The 13,636-nt window shown below is 38.6% G+C and overlaps 1 protein-coding gene across 1 annotated transcript in view; it reads right to left on the reverse strand.

Moving 5' to 3' along the window:
- Nucleotides 1–10,656, reverse strand: part of RASGRP3 (RAS guanyl releasing protein 3 (calcium and DAG-regulated)) — a 30,191-nt gene extending 19,535 nt beyond the window's left edge. The window contains exons 1-8 of the mRNA XM_010194311.1: nucleotides 10,587–10,656; nucleotides 8,988–9,090; nucleotides 8,310–8,372; nucleotides 7,038–7,169; nucleotides 5,619–5,766; nucleotides 3,546–3,719; nucleotides 3,187–3,303; nucleotides 2,606–2,881 (exon numbers count right to left, since the gene is read on the reverse strand). Coding sequence (XP_010192613.1) covers nucleotides 2,606–2,881; nucleotides 3,187–3,303; nucleotides 3,546–3,719; nucleotides 5,619–5,766; nucleotides 7,038–7,169; nucleotides 8,310–8,372; nucleotides 8,988–9,090; nucleotides 10,587–10,656 — 1,083 coding nt within the window. The remainder of the gene's footprint in view (nucleotides 1–2,605; nucleotides 2,882–3,186; nucleotides 3,304–3,545; nucleotides 3,720–5,618; nucleotides 5,767–7,037; nucleotides 7,170–8,309; nucleotides 8,373–8,987; nucleotides 9,091–10,586) is intronic.
- Nucleotides 10,657–13,636: the final 2,980 nt, after the last annotated feature.

The following is a 13,636-nucleotide window of genomic DNA, read 5'->3' on the forward strand; positions in this document are numbered from 1 at the left end:
TAAGAAAGCAACTCTCAATCCCTACTAAAACAAAACAAGGTAATAAATACCTGTCTTTAGTCTAATATTTTAATTAGGTGGGTGTTGCAGTGAGCAATACACGGTCCCTTCTCCTCCCTACCCCACTAACTGTAACTGGGACTTGTTCCCAGATTGCGCCATACCAAGTGCAATAGGAGAAGGTTTTCCTATTCCCTCAAACTTTCCCATTCCTCATTACAATGAAACCAAAGATATACCCATACCACCTTGGTTGCTTCAAACTGGAGGGAAAGGATGCCACCCAGAGGCATCTTGACAGGCTGGAGAGGTGTGCCCATGCCAACCTCATGAAGTTCAACAAGGCCAAGTACAAGGTCCTGCATATGTGTCAGGGCAATCCCAAGCACAAATACAGGCTGGGTGGAGAATGGATTGAGAGCAGGCCTGAAAAGGAGGACCTGGGGGTGTTGGTCGATGAAAAACTCAACATGAGCTGGCAATATGCGCTTGCAGCCCGGAAGGCCAGCCGCATCCTGGGCTGCACCAAAAGAAGCGTGGCCAGCAGGGCAAAGGAGACAATTCTCTCCCTCTACTCTGCTCTCGTGGGACCCAGTCTAGAGTCCTGCATCCAGCTCTGAGGCCTCTAACATAAGAAGGACACGAACCTGTTGGAGCGAGTCCAGAGGAGGGCCATGAAGATGATCAAGGGGCTGGAGCACCCGTCCTATGAGCCCAGGCTGAGAGAGCTGGGGTTGTTCAGCCTGGAGAAGAGAAGGCTCCAGGGAGACCTTATAGCAGCCTTCCAGTATTAAAGGGGGCCTACAAGAAAAATGGGGACTCTTTATCAGGGAATGTAGTGATAGGACAAAGGGTAATGGTTTTAAACCAGAAGAGAGTAGATTTAGATTAGATATTAGTAAGCAATTCTTTACTGCGAGGGTGGTGAGACACTGGCACAGGTTGCCCAGGGAAGTTGTGGATGCCCCCTCCCTGGAGGCATTCAAGGCCAGGTTTGACAGGGCTTTGAGCAGCCCGGTCTGGTGGGAGGTGTCCCTGTCTGTGGCAGGCAGGGTGGAACTGGATGATCTTTAAGGTCCCTTCCAACCCAAGACATTCTGCGATTCTGTAATTAACTCAGGCTTGTATTTGTCAGCCTCCACAGTGTAAACTCCTGTACCTGATCAGGGCTGTAGTTTGTACCACAAACTGTAAACTCTGCTTAATTTCTAGATATGCACTGTTTTGAGCATTTTAAAGTAAAGCATAAAAGGAAAAAATCCAAAGCTCCTGCCCAACAGCCCTCCAGTTAAGCTATTTACCTAAAATGAGCTAGGTAATGAGCCTGTGACCTGACTGAGGAAAAGCTGGAATTTGGTTCCCACCTCCCCAAGGAGTAAATAGCTCATGCTATCCAACAAAATAAACACTGGAAAAATTCTGAAGTCTGCCCTAGTTACACACAGACTTTGCTTACTTCTAAGTTTATTTTTTAAAGAATTCTATTGATTTAAGAAGAACAAAGAGATTCTCTTTCAGTCTGGATTAGTGATCTGAAAGACAAAATTAAACAAGAATAACAGAAACAGCATAAAATGATTACATATTAAGAGAATCCTTTACTCAACGTGACATATTTCATACTATTTTCAGGTGAGTAGGTGGTTTTTATTTGCTTGCAACATCAACTGGTTTATAACAAACAACACGTCTTTTTTCAAGTTTCACAGGTTCTAGCTTTAATTGCCAGACACTGTTTTTTGCCTGTGACCTGAACAAACTGTGGTGTTGGGTCAAACACTGCTGCAGTTAAGATCAGTGCTAAAATGACTGAATTTCAATAGAAACAGGATTTGGCCTGATGGTTCAAGCTCCACGCTTCAGTTATGTTTTGAATTAAAGTGCAGTGTTTATTAGAATGACAGTCATTGCCTACGTATTAAAAAAGGGACTGAAAATGAACTCCTTCTAGCATTGTCAGTTGCAGCTTTTTTTAAAAAAAAAAGTTTTATTCAATCTTTTTGAAATCTCACTTTCCTTTGGTTTGAAATGGGACATTCATATCTTTTATCTGCAATTTGTGTGTGCAAGTTTTACACTTTCCCAAATGTAGCCACTGCCAAGGAGTAAGGGGAGGGGAAAGAGCAGGAGTTGCAAGGGCTCTTTAACACCATTCAAAAGCATTTTTATGTACTAGATAAGTACTGTGTCACACACAAAGCAGAGGGGACCAAGCACAGAGTGATGGCCACATTGGAATTTCACTTGTGTCCATGTCTACACATCACCCAATCTTTGCACAGGAGACATAAGCCTCAATTCTAAGTAGTCAGAACTTAGTTTTTACTTCTCCTAACACAAACACAGCCCTCTTTCTGTCATCCTTAAAAAAAATTTATAACAATTCTGTTTCTGCTTCTACCCATCACATACTACAGAAGTGAAACTCTCTTTATTTATCACACCTCATGTGAACTTGTTTCTGTTTTGTATTCTTTCCCTTTTCTTTAACAAAACTTGGATAATAATGTGCACTTACCACTGTAGATACTCCATTCTACCTCTGTGGATACTGACATTCAACATTTTAATAACAGAAGTGAATTGAAACTTGCTGAATACTTACGGTTAGCAGGTTAATTAAATCCATGTTAGGCTCTAAATGATGAGAGGCAGTTTGCAGGGAAACCAGTTCGCTCAAGGTGATGGAAAGTTGCTGCATTTTCACTATGTTTACTTTGTTCTCATCTATCCAGTCAGGAAAAATGACATGGACAGCAATCAAGTCTTTCAAATGAACTCCTAAAATAGGAATTTTGAAGCCAACAGAGTCAGCAAAAGCCTTGCGGTAGTTGCAGTAGTTTCCATTGGAAGAGACCAGCTCTGTCATTTCGTTCCAGTCCTACAAAGAGCCAGAGAAGCAAGTCTCTGAGAAAGCATTCATAGAATTTCCTTAATCCGTTTTAAATGAACACAACCCATGTCAGTGTGTCGGCAGTGTTAATTTCCTCTCTGGCACAGGTAATCCAGCAGAGGATCTCCCTGATCTGATACTTCTCCATCAAGAGGAATGCAACCAAATGCCTTTTAGGATGCCCCGTCACAATCCAAGTATTGTGCAGGTGAGACATCTGCACTGCAGAACCCATCAGGCCTCAAAAAGGTGATGTTCTGCTCCACATGTCTATATTCTGGAATCCACCATACCTTTGTGACTTCTGAAGATAGATGACAATGAGTTTCTTTCAGGCGAGAAATAGAGCTGTGGCTTAGACCTCCCACAACTGCCATCAACGTGTTGAAGTTCTGGAGGTGAAGGAGCTTCTGCAGAAGAAGAAAAGTGTCAGTTGTCAACTAGAATACAAAATAGAAAAATTATTTTCTAATTATGTCTGCTAGTAAAAAAATGCAGACGTATCACACCTGAACAAATAACCTGCAGTGATGTTGAACAGGCTGTTCACTGAGGAAACAGCACAAAGAGCATCCAGTTCACTTATTTACTGCAATCTCTATTTATATTGTTGCTTTATACAGGAAGAAGAAAACTCATATGCGAGACTTACCTGTGCAACATTGATAAACTTTGTGATTACTTCTGCCCTTTGCTGAGGTGTTGGTTTGCTGAGAACCATGAGCTGGACCCATTTGGAGATACCATTAAATAAAGCAATAGATCTCTCCAAAGTAGGATTGTTCTCCAAGCAGCCATGGATCACATAGCTTTGGTAGTCTGTGAACTAACAGAGGAAAGGCATTTTCAGTAAAATGGTGGACAACTTAACAATCAAATTGAAACTTTGATATTTTTTTCTTTTTAAGGCTCCTTTCGTTTAGAAAGTGACCAAGAGTCAGGGTCAGAAGACCCTGCTGCACATCAGTTATTTGTTAAAAGTTGTTTGTTGTTTTGTTTTGTTCAGGTTTTTTTGGTTTGTTTTTTTTTAAAACTTAAATGGCAGCTTAAAACTTTTGTGTTTGTGCGTCAGGTAACACAGGAGCCTGCATGATTACTACTTCCATGGCATTATATTTCCCATAATTTACTCAACACTTGCAACATTTCATACTGTGTAGTTTCAGTTGACATCCTTATGGCATGCTGATCTATAGAAATTATCCAGTCTCAGGCAAGAAGCATATAAATAAGAGCTTTCATCCCATTTCAGTACCCCAACCAACTCCATCCAAGAGGAAAATCTTGGTCCCACTGCAATCAACAGGAGCTCTGTCACTCTTCACAGGAGCTTGAACTGCATCCCAAGAAGCTGACTACGCACCCATTTTCTTCCACTTATGTCAAAAAAAATCTGTTGCACAAGGAGCTACTTCTGATAAATCTTGTTCCTTTTTGTTCAGTCCCTGTGTTCATGGACATGGGAGAGCTACGGATCCCAAGAATTAGATTTTCCTAAATGTTCAGAAAAAATTTTTCAGCTGTCCCTTAAAGACAGATTTTCAGAAGCTTATGACGTAACTTTAACTTGTGTAGGAAGTCGCTAGCCATGCCAGCCAACCCAGGTTTCTTAGTCTTAGGTGACCAAAAATTGCCTGCTAGAAAACCATACGATGGCATATACTCTTACACAGCAGATGCTTGTCTCAGAGTCGCAGATAAACAGTATTTCAGAGTTCAGATACTTTAAAATGTTTTCTGTTAAAATTAACACTGCCCTTTCTTCTCCCCCATATTTTTTAAAAAATAGGTAAAACCAAAGACAGGATTCAAACTAATTATCGTCTACAATTATATAGCTTTGAGATAACAAGTAGTACAAGATTAATTAACTCTAACTGGTTGCAGAAAAACATCTGAGATGATAGCAAAATTCAAGCCAAAGAATTAACACACAAAATAGAAACAACAAAGAAAAAAAGAAAATTCATGCAGGTCTGAGTTTTCTTTCTGGAATTCTCAAAGGAATGAAAATATATCTTAAGTCTAGTCAGACATCCATGTGTCCCTCCCTCCTCCTTTGAGGTCAGCATTGCACAGATCATGGTAGGGTGTTTTCCCATGATTTGAAGTTTAGAGTAATAAACTCTTGAGCATTATTAAATGACGTCAAAAGTGATTCTATTTAGACTGGTCTCAGCTCTTCATTGATCTCTTTTTCCTTCCTCTCTTGAAACAAACAAAAAAGTAATATATTTTTCTTAGTTTTGGAGTTTTATTTCTTTCATGCTCATAATAATTTTTTAAAAAAGCCTAATTTGTTTCTGAAGAGAACTTGTCATCTTGAGAACTTCCTGCTTCCATTTGCCACCAGATACAGTGGCATCATGTGACCTTTTCATATGGATATTTGCCTGCATAAATCAGCATTTCTTTTGGCATTTGGGTTACTCTTATGTTTTGCTTTAGCTTCTCCTTTTATTTTCATCCATTTTTGTCTCTTATTCATGTACACTTTTCCTAGAATTTCTCCACAAAAGTAACTTCTGTCACTAAAAGTATTAGTCAGAAAAAGATCATTAGTCAGAAAAGAGCTGCTGGTGCAGTCATGCTTATCTACATAATCTGAAGAATTATAAAGATTTACTGCGCTGAAAAGTTGAGAGAAAAAAAGTCATAAATGTTAAACCATATAAACGCTCTTTAAGGCTCATAATTGCAAGTGATAAAGTTGTAGGCTTCTTACAGAAATTCTCCTAAAAGATTTATGCTCCAGAAAAGTCAGATGTTCAGCTAGCTCAATGGGCTCCAGATGGTCAAACAGCAGGCAGGCTTTTCCTTTCTTGGAAATCCTCTTCCTCTGTGTAACTCTTCTCATCCAGTCATAGGAAGGACTGCAACAGAAAACCAGGCACAATTCTAATTTCTGCTTGGGTCTGTGTGAGTGTAGCCCACAGTTTGAACAAATAGTATAAAATTACCAAGAGGCAGACTATGAGCTTTCTGATCTGTGGCATCCAGGCCATAACAAACACTCAGAGTAAGGCCTGTTCAGGTACATAACAGAAGATATGAGTTTTAGAGGTGCTACTGCAAATGATAAATAATAGTAGGTTTCTACCAGAAGAAAAGCATGATAAACTCTCTTCTATGATACAGAAACCCATAATTTTAAAATGCTTTGGACATACAAGAAGAACAGGTCACATCAGATTCTGATATAGAAAAAAAAAAGACTTGAAGAACATCAAGGATTAATTTTTACTTTGCAAGACCATAGGTCCATGAAATAACAGAACAGCAGAGCAGAAAGAGTCAGTCAAAGAGCTAACAAAACAGTAAGAAGTGGGTGGAGAAAAAGGCAAATCATTTGTTTGCAAGCAATGGAATAATTCCTACCCATATACAGTAAAGCACTGTAGAGAGCAGAAAGAGGCTGCTAACAAGATTTTAAAATGAAGATTTAAGAGACAATATTCATGTAATTTCACTTGTGTTCTTGCAGGAAGTCTTGCAATCTGCATGGAGATTAGTAGTGCTGTCCTTCCAGGATACTATGGTAAGGTAAAACCACTACGCATATGCTATATTTTAGAAGAAAATCTACAATATCAGGTGAGATACAAGAGCCTGTTTGGTGATGTTTATAAGGTAACCTTCATTTCAGCATGTCAAAGACGTAGCAGTGTATAATTTTGATGCAGTAGAACTACAAATGCCAAAGATTATGCAGTTAAATCACAGAAAAGTACACAGAAAGCCATTAGAAAAAAATAACAGGTTACTGATGAGAGAACAAAAATCTTCCCTAACAAAATGCAAGATTTACACAATATGCCAGACGCTGTATTACTTGTCATTCTGTATAAAAAATTATAGGAAAAAAGTAATATTAATCACTTAATTGGCACTAGCTTTGTCAGGAAAACTATTCCTTTCCTGTTTATATTAAAAACTTACATAAATATAAGAATCTTCTCTTTACTGTGACACTATGACTAGAATTTCATATTTTTAGTAACTTCAAATTTAGAAGACTTTTTGTAACTGCTCTTTTGCTCTCTCAAGATCAAGTGGCCCTTAATATTTTTATATTTTGCACAAAACTAGAATTCTTTTGTTACAGAGACAGAGAGAAAAATGTTGAGGCTCATAACATTCTTACATGCTGGAGATATCAATGAGATGGATGTGATTCTCATATCCAAGCTGGCTGGCTACTTCTCGAAACTCTTCAGTCAAACGAATCAGCCCAAGATCCAAGTTAAATTCAGCAGGAAATTCCAAAATCCAGTATCTGAAATCCACAGACAGTAGTTAAGAGATGCCCAGGGATTTGTGTGTAACATTCATATATGCACATGCATTTTATTTAAAATAATAAAAAAAATTTATTTCAGACCCACTGGTCTTTGGGCAGAGAGGGTGGACTACCCTGACTTGTTGCTGTTGTGATTATCTGTGACAATGAAGTGGCAAAAGCCACTTTATTAATATAATTTCCTTTGGTTAGCTCACCACAGCAAAACACAACAGCATTCTTTTGAAAAGATAAATTAAAATGGTGCCTCAAGTGACACACACAAAACACACATACACACGTGTCCTGGCTCACACTGCCAACACGCCCAAATGACACTTGCACTTATCCCTTGTCCAAATGAGACTCTTAGTCTGCTCAGATTTTTAAATAAAAATGTGAATTTGATCTACCATGATAACCATGTAAATGAGATGTTTCCTCTGTTATTTAAGGGGGCATGGAGAAGGCTTTATCAGTCCTGCTTTCAATAACCCCCTTGCCTTTCTTCATACTGATGTAACTTAGTACAGGGGAAGGAGGAAAAAAAACATTTGTTTGAGGGAAGCAGGTTGTATGTTAACTTAAAAATTCATGCTTTCTCTTTTATGGAGAAACGTTCCTACATAAGCATAGCCTAACACATAGGAGCTTTTCCATAGAAACAAGGTCAGAAACAGCTGGTGCAAGGATCACAATATACCTGACCTGTAATAGCTTTGGCGTCACTACCACACTCCTGTCATCATAAATTATTTAGGGATTGCATGAACTGAAGTTGACAGCCCAGAGACAATCTTCCTCTACCACAGTAGATAATATCTTGAAGCAAAATGTGTTTCTCCTTTGTATGGCACTGAACTAGTCTCATACTCAGTCACCAGGTAAATCACAGCACAAGTTTTCAATCACCTTTTTAGCTCAATGCAGTCAAGTGTCTTAAAGGCTGGATGGCTTAACTTAAACAATTGTTTTCAAAACAATGAAATTTACTCTTCACTGTGAACTGGAGATCAAGTGAAAAAAAAATGCTTTGTATTTTCATGGTTTAGTTTTAATCTTAAAAAAAAGAAATTACATTGATAGTATGCACAGAAGCATAAAATCAAAATGCTAGAGGACCAGAAGCATCCTTACCTCATGAAATAGCAGATTTTTAATCTGAATTCATTGGAGTTCTCGCCATTGGCGTCTCTATATGTATGTTAGTTAAAGAAAGCTTTGTGTGCTTTGAGTCAGTAACGTTGTTTTTATCCACAGAAGACTCTGATACTAGACCAGCTGAATCAGTATCAACTTTTATTCCAGAGATAACCATAGTATGCTCTGATATTTGATTCATTTTCACAGCATCTTAGGGGACACAGACCATTTCCTGGCTGCCACTTTTGTTTTTGCCCTAGCAAAAATGCCTGTATTATACTATTCTGAATATTCTGCTGAATGGTTTCTTGCCAGTTCTGGCTAACCAAATATAATACTTTCGATTACTGAATTCTTCAAGAGGTATAAATGACATGTAGGTGTTTAGCTACCACTGAAAGATCATAGTAGCCAAAAGCCAGCCCACTGCGATACATTTGAAAAGTTTTCTTGCCCACATATAATTCAAAGTTAACTCTAAGTATGCCTCAGTTAGCTTGTACATACGGAAAAAGTCCACAAGCAGTAGCATAAAGCAGCTCACAGACTTCCTTTCAGGCTGAAAAAAATAACCTCTAAACCTTGTTTGTAACTAATTAATTGACACATTTTATATGTAGTCATTTTTATATGCATTGTATTGTTGATTTGCAAGGCTTTGTGAAAGGATATGTGGACAGAAGCTTGCCAGCCAGCTCTGTGGAAGGCAGATACCACCGGTGCATTAAAAGAAAGGTTCTTGGCAAATGGCTGGAACGCTGATTTCCTTTGTCATCTGCAAAAGAGAAACAATGAGTTAACCACATTATTCATGAACAGAAAGGAGCTTTTATTTTTCAAGCCTAGTCAGACAGATAGGATCAAAAGTGGAAACGTTGGCTGATTATCTACCAAATAGGTAGGAAACAAAACCAAAGCATAAAAATGCTCCTTTAATGATAACTATTGCTAGATTATAGTGCTAGGTATTTAAAGGGAAGAAAACAGTGAAGATAACAGGCCATAGCTAAAAAAATGGGGCATGTACACTACTATGCTAAATGTTATACAAAGAAACTGCCAGTAATCCCAAGAACAAATTCAAAATTAGTCCACCAAAAGAGTGGGGAGATGATTTATGTACAAACACTTCCAATATTTTTTTATTGCAGCATTATAGCTTTATATTAACAATTAGGAATTCATTGGCACCTCACATCTGTGCCCAGGGTCCCACCTCCAGCTGCTTTACAGAGCTTTGTGTCTTTGCAATGTGGCTGCTGAAAGAGCTACAGAAAGACGTGGCTACAGAAGGAGTTATTCCCTGACAGGCTGGCTGACCATCAGTGTTCCTCAACATCTGCAACCTTAGATTATTCTCTGTCTGACACTTTTTTAAAGACAGTAGACAATATGCATGCATGAAACAGGAACCACACCTGGACTACATTTGTCAAGAGAGTGTGTATACAAGGAAGAGAGGCATGATTTCTAACAGATAACAAATATATGGACACTGCTAATACTGTAATTAGGTTTTAGAACAACAGGTTTGATGGTGTTCTACAGAAATGGATATAAGGGGATCCACTACAGTGAGTAGTAAGATCCATCTACCCCTTTAATTATTTAATCTCTTTCACCATTAGACACTTGTTTCTCTCCACAAGGGAAAAAAATTAATACTTCATTCCAATCAAAAGCTGTCCTGCATTTCAAGAGAATCTAAATGTAGCTTTATGAATTAAGGCTCCATTTCAAAGCATTTAGGCCTATCCATGAACTCATCTGACCGCAATGTGACACTTGTCATGATTAATGGTGTTATGGATCAAGGTCTACTTCATCACTTCTTTCCCTCAGACCTGGTACATCACATTTTAGTAAGAGTAAAAAGATTACATATTCTTGCCAATTATTGCATAATGATTCAGAATATCTTTCAAAAAAACAATTGGCCAGAAAGGCAGCTGTGTAACCACTCAAGACCAAGATCAATGTCAGAAATAACTCCTTGAATAATTCAACTAAACACTCCTCTTGGTGTAGGCCAGCATTTTTAAAACCGCTATACTCACCATAGTTCATTATCTGTACTAAGAAAATTTAATATGGTGTGCATATGATCAAAATTCTGGCCTGTGTGATTCTGTGCCAAAATGAAATATGGAAAATTTTACAGAACAGAAATGTTGTTTGCCAAGGGAAAGACTGGCTAAATCAGAAAACAACAGGGGTTATAATATAAGATAAATTTCAAGAACAGCAAAGTAAATTACTGAAAAAGCATACCAAACATTTCAATACAAGCATTTAAAAGCTCATCTAATGTGGCGGCCTTCCCAAGTGTGTTTGACCCCATTGTCCTTTAATCGTTGTCAAAAAATAAGAGACATTTTCACCAAGCAGAAGGATGCTTCTTCAGCTGCACAGCCTTTTCACTTTATTGTTGGTTGCATTCTTAGCTGGACTTCAAGGAAAATCTGAAGAAAGTAAAAGAAATCATAGTTTTATGACTACATGGAAGACTTATCAAGATGCAATGTTTACAATTCAACTCTTCTTTTCTACACACTCTTTTTTCCCCACATGATACCAAGCACGAGAAAGACTGCCATAAGCTTTCCTTGCATTTCAGCTTGTGTTTTTAAGTGTTGTCCTATTGTTTGTCCACTAGCACAAAATAAATCCATAGCTAGGGTCATAAAACAGAAAGCAGATGGTAAATGAGGGCATGGATATACAATGACACACATTTTGTTCAGATCATTTTATTTACACTCAATAAGTCACTTTTTGTTAATAACCTGCTTTTATGTTTTTAAACATAACCATTTTTTCCCCTAAGGTTACCAGTTCATAGAAATACTAATGGTCTTAATCGGCACAAACAGCACAAAATGTTTAATGAAGCAAACATTAAACTAGGAGGTGATTTTTCAAAGAACGTTAAGATCAATCTCTACAGCTTTTAAAAATAAATCTTCCCATAGTATCTAGAAAGCTCACAGAAAGCTGAACACACACACACACATACACACACACAGACACTTCTAAATTGTACCACACATCTACTATGCATTTAATTATCAAATATCCATTTACCTGAAAGATGCACAAAATATTATTTTACAAGTTTTGAGAAATAATTTTTCAGATTATATTTAAAGAAGAGAAGAAATCAGTATTTTATTGTCTACCTGTGACTAAGCTCCATTACTGCCTGACCTCTAGCAAATATTTGAAATGTGACAAACAACAAAGCAGCACATCCAGCAACTTTTCTAGGGGAAAAAAAAAAGCCAGGAGTAGAGTTAGAACAGTCTTTGAAGAAAAACAATGAAGGAATTTGAGAAGTTTCCTTTTAGCAGTTGTTGCACATACATAACTTTTTAATGTTGGTCATGCAAAACACTAAGGAACCATATACCTGCCTTAATTCACCCACAAATATAATGTGTTCCAAACCTACCATGTCACAGCTTGTACTGCAAATTCAGTCCTGATAGGACGGGCATACTTCACTCTTTCTATTAACCCACCCTGGCCCTCTCCCAGATGCCCCTGTTACAAGCACAGAGTGCACTGAGCGAGGTCCCTGTGAGCCTGCAGCCCTGCAGATGACATAGTCACCAGCCATCCAAGTGACACCTGGCAGTGGCATCTGTGCTGGCCCTGCTGGTGTCACCTCAGCCAGCCAGCTCACACCCATAGCATGGGCAGGCAAGCTCCTTCCTCAGCAAAAGGCAGGGCTGATGTATCCTGACACAATTCACACTTTCCAGAAAGAGGAGAAAATGCTGCTCATTCAGGCTAGGTCCACACTACTGAACTGACCATGCCTAGATCAGCTCTCAGGTGCCGAGGCAAACCAGCCCAGATCAGTCAACAAGAAACATGAGCAGTGAGGTGCAAGCATCAGTCTTGCCTAGCTGGAAGAAAGTACTTCCCTCTCTTCGAGTTTGGTGGTGCAGAATGCCCTCTTGAAAGAACCTACATCTGTTTTTCCAGGAATCAAGCAGAGCTCCTAACAAACTGAGGGAAAACGACTTCTTTCACACAACAGTAAGCAGCCAGAGCACTCACCTAAGAAACAGGGAAAGGTAGGTTCAAAGCAGTTCTTGGCTTTGAACCCATGCTTGGCACTGTAGCAGAAGGCATCTTAACAGTTAGGTCTGGGGCTAGGCTGGGCAGCCTCATCCCTTCCTGCTAGAGCTGCCCCATTGCACAAAAACTGAAGTTGTCTGAAGTGGACCAGAGAGAGAATATCGGATGACATGTGCCTCTCTAACTGCTGGTCTGGCCACACGTGAGCAAGGGTCACTCTGGGTTCAGTCTTTCTTCTCAAGACTGTTTATGTATTTAAAAGGATAAAAACAAAGTAGAGCATTTGCTTGGTTTACTTGCTTTGAGAGTTAGCCAGCAGCTGAGCAGTGTTTTTCAAGATCACAACTTTGTACTTTGGCACCTAACTTTTGCTAGAATCCCACTTTGGGCATGTTTGTCCTTTTTAACGATCCCCAAATCCTTCTCTAAGTTACTGGCTTGATTTTTCACAGAGCCAGCTATCTAGGTCTTCCAACCTCATCTGACTTAGTTGGGTTGTTTTTTTTTCAGGAGCAGATCCTTTAAAATTGCAGGATGTTTTTTAATTACATGACAACTACTTAACCAGTAGATACCTAGAGTCAGTACCATACTCCAAAACAGCCTATCTGGCCACTAAAGGGCTTTTATTCTTATAATGTTTCTAAAAGAAGAATAAAACATTTCCACTGGAGGAAGAACTGGTTGACTGGGGCTAAGCCACATATCCACAGCTGAACCAAAACCTGCTATCACTGTCTTGACCGCAGATCCCAACAACCATAACCATTACATTATTATTTGTGTGATTAAGCACTGCTCTTCTGCTAGAGCAATAAATGTCTTGTATGTCTCATGCCACAATGGTACCCAACACCACCAACACCTCCAGAGATAGATGAGTAAAATAAAACCATAAATTTTTTTCTACATAAATTAAATAAATTATACTTTGATAGTAAATGGCTCAGTACATGAGAAGCACAAAAAAAATCATATATGTAATAATATATGTATATAATGACTATGTGCAATAATATGTATATATAAAAATGTATAATAGATGTATATAATAAATGGATGTATATAATACATGAATGAAAAACTATGAAATAACTGGTTACTATGAAAACATTGATCACCAAAGGTGCAGCTGGATATGTGCACTTCCTACTTAGGGGGAAGGCAGAACCATCTGCAGTGATGTGCCCAGGGGTTAGAAGTCCCTGATGGACTGAACCATGAGATGCAGAGTG

Source organism: Mesitornis unicolor, unplaced genomic scaffold (assembly GCF_000695765.1).
Source record: "Mesitornis unicolor isolate BGI_N332 unplaced genomic scaffold, ASM69576v1 scaffold8491, whole genome shotgun sequence".
In the NCBI taxonomy this organism is placed as follows: domain Eukaryota; kingdom Metazoa; phylum Chordata; class Aves; order Mesitornithiformes; family Mesitornithidae; genus Mesitornis; species Mesitornis unicolor.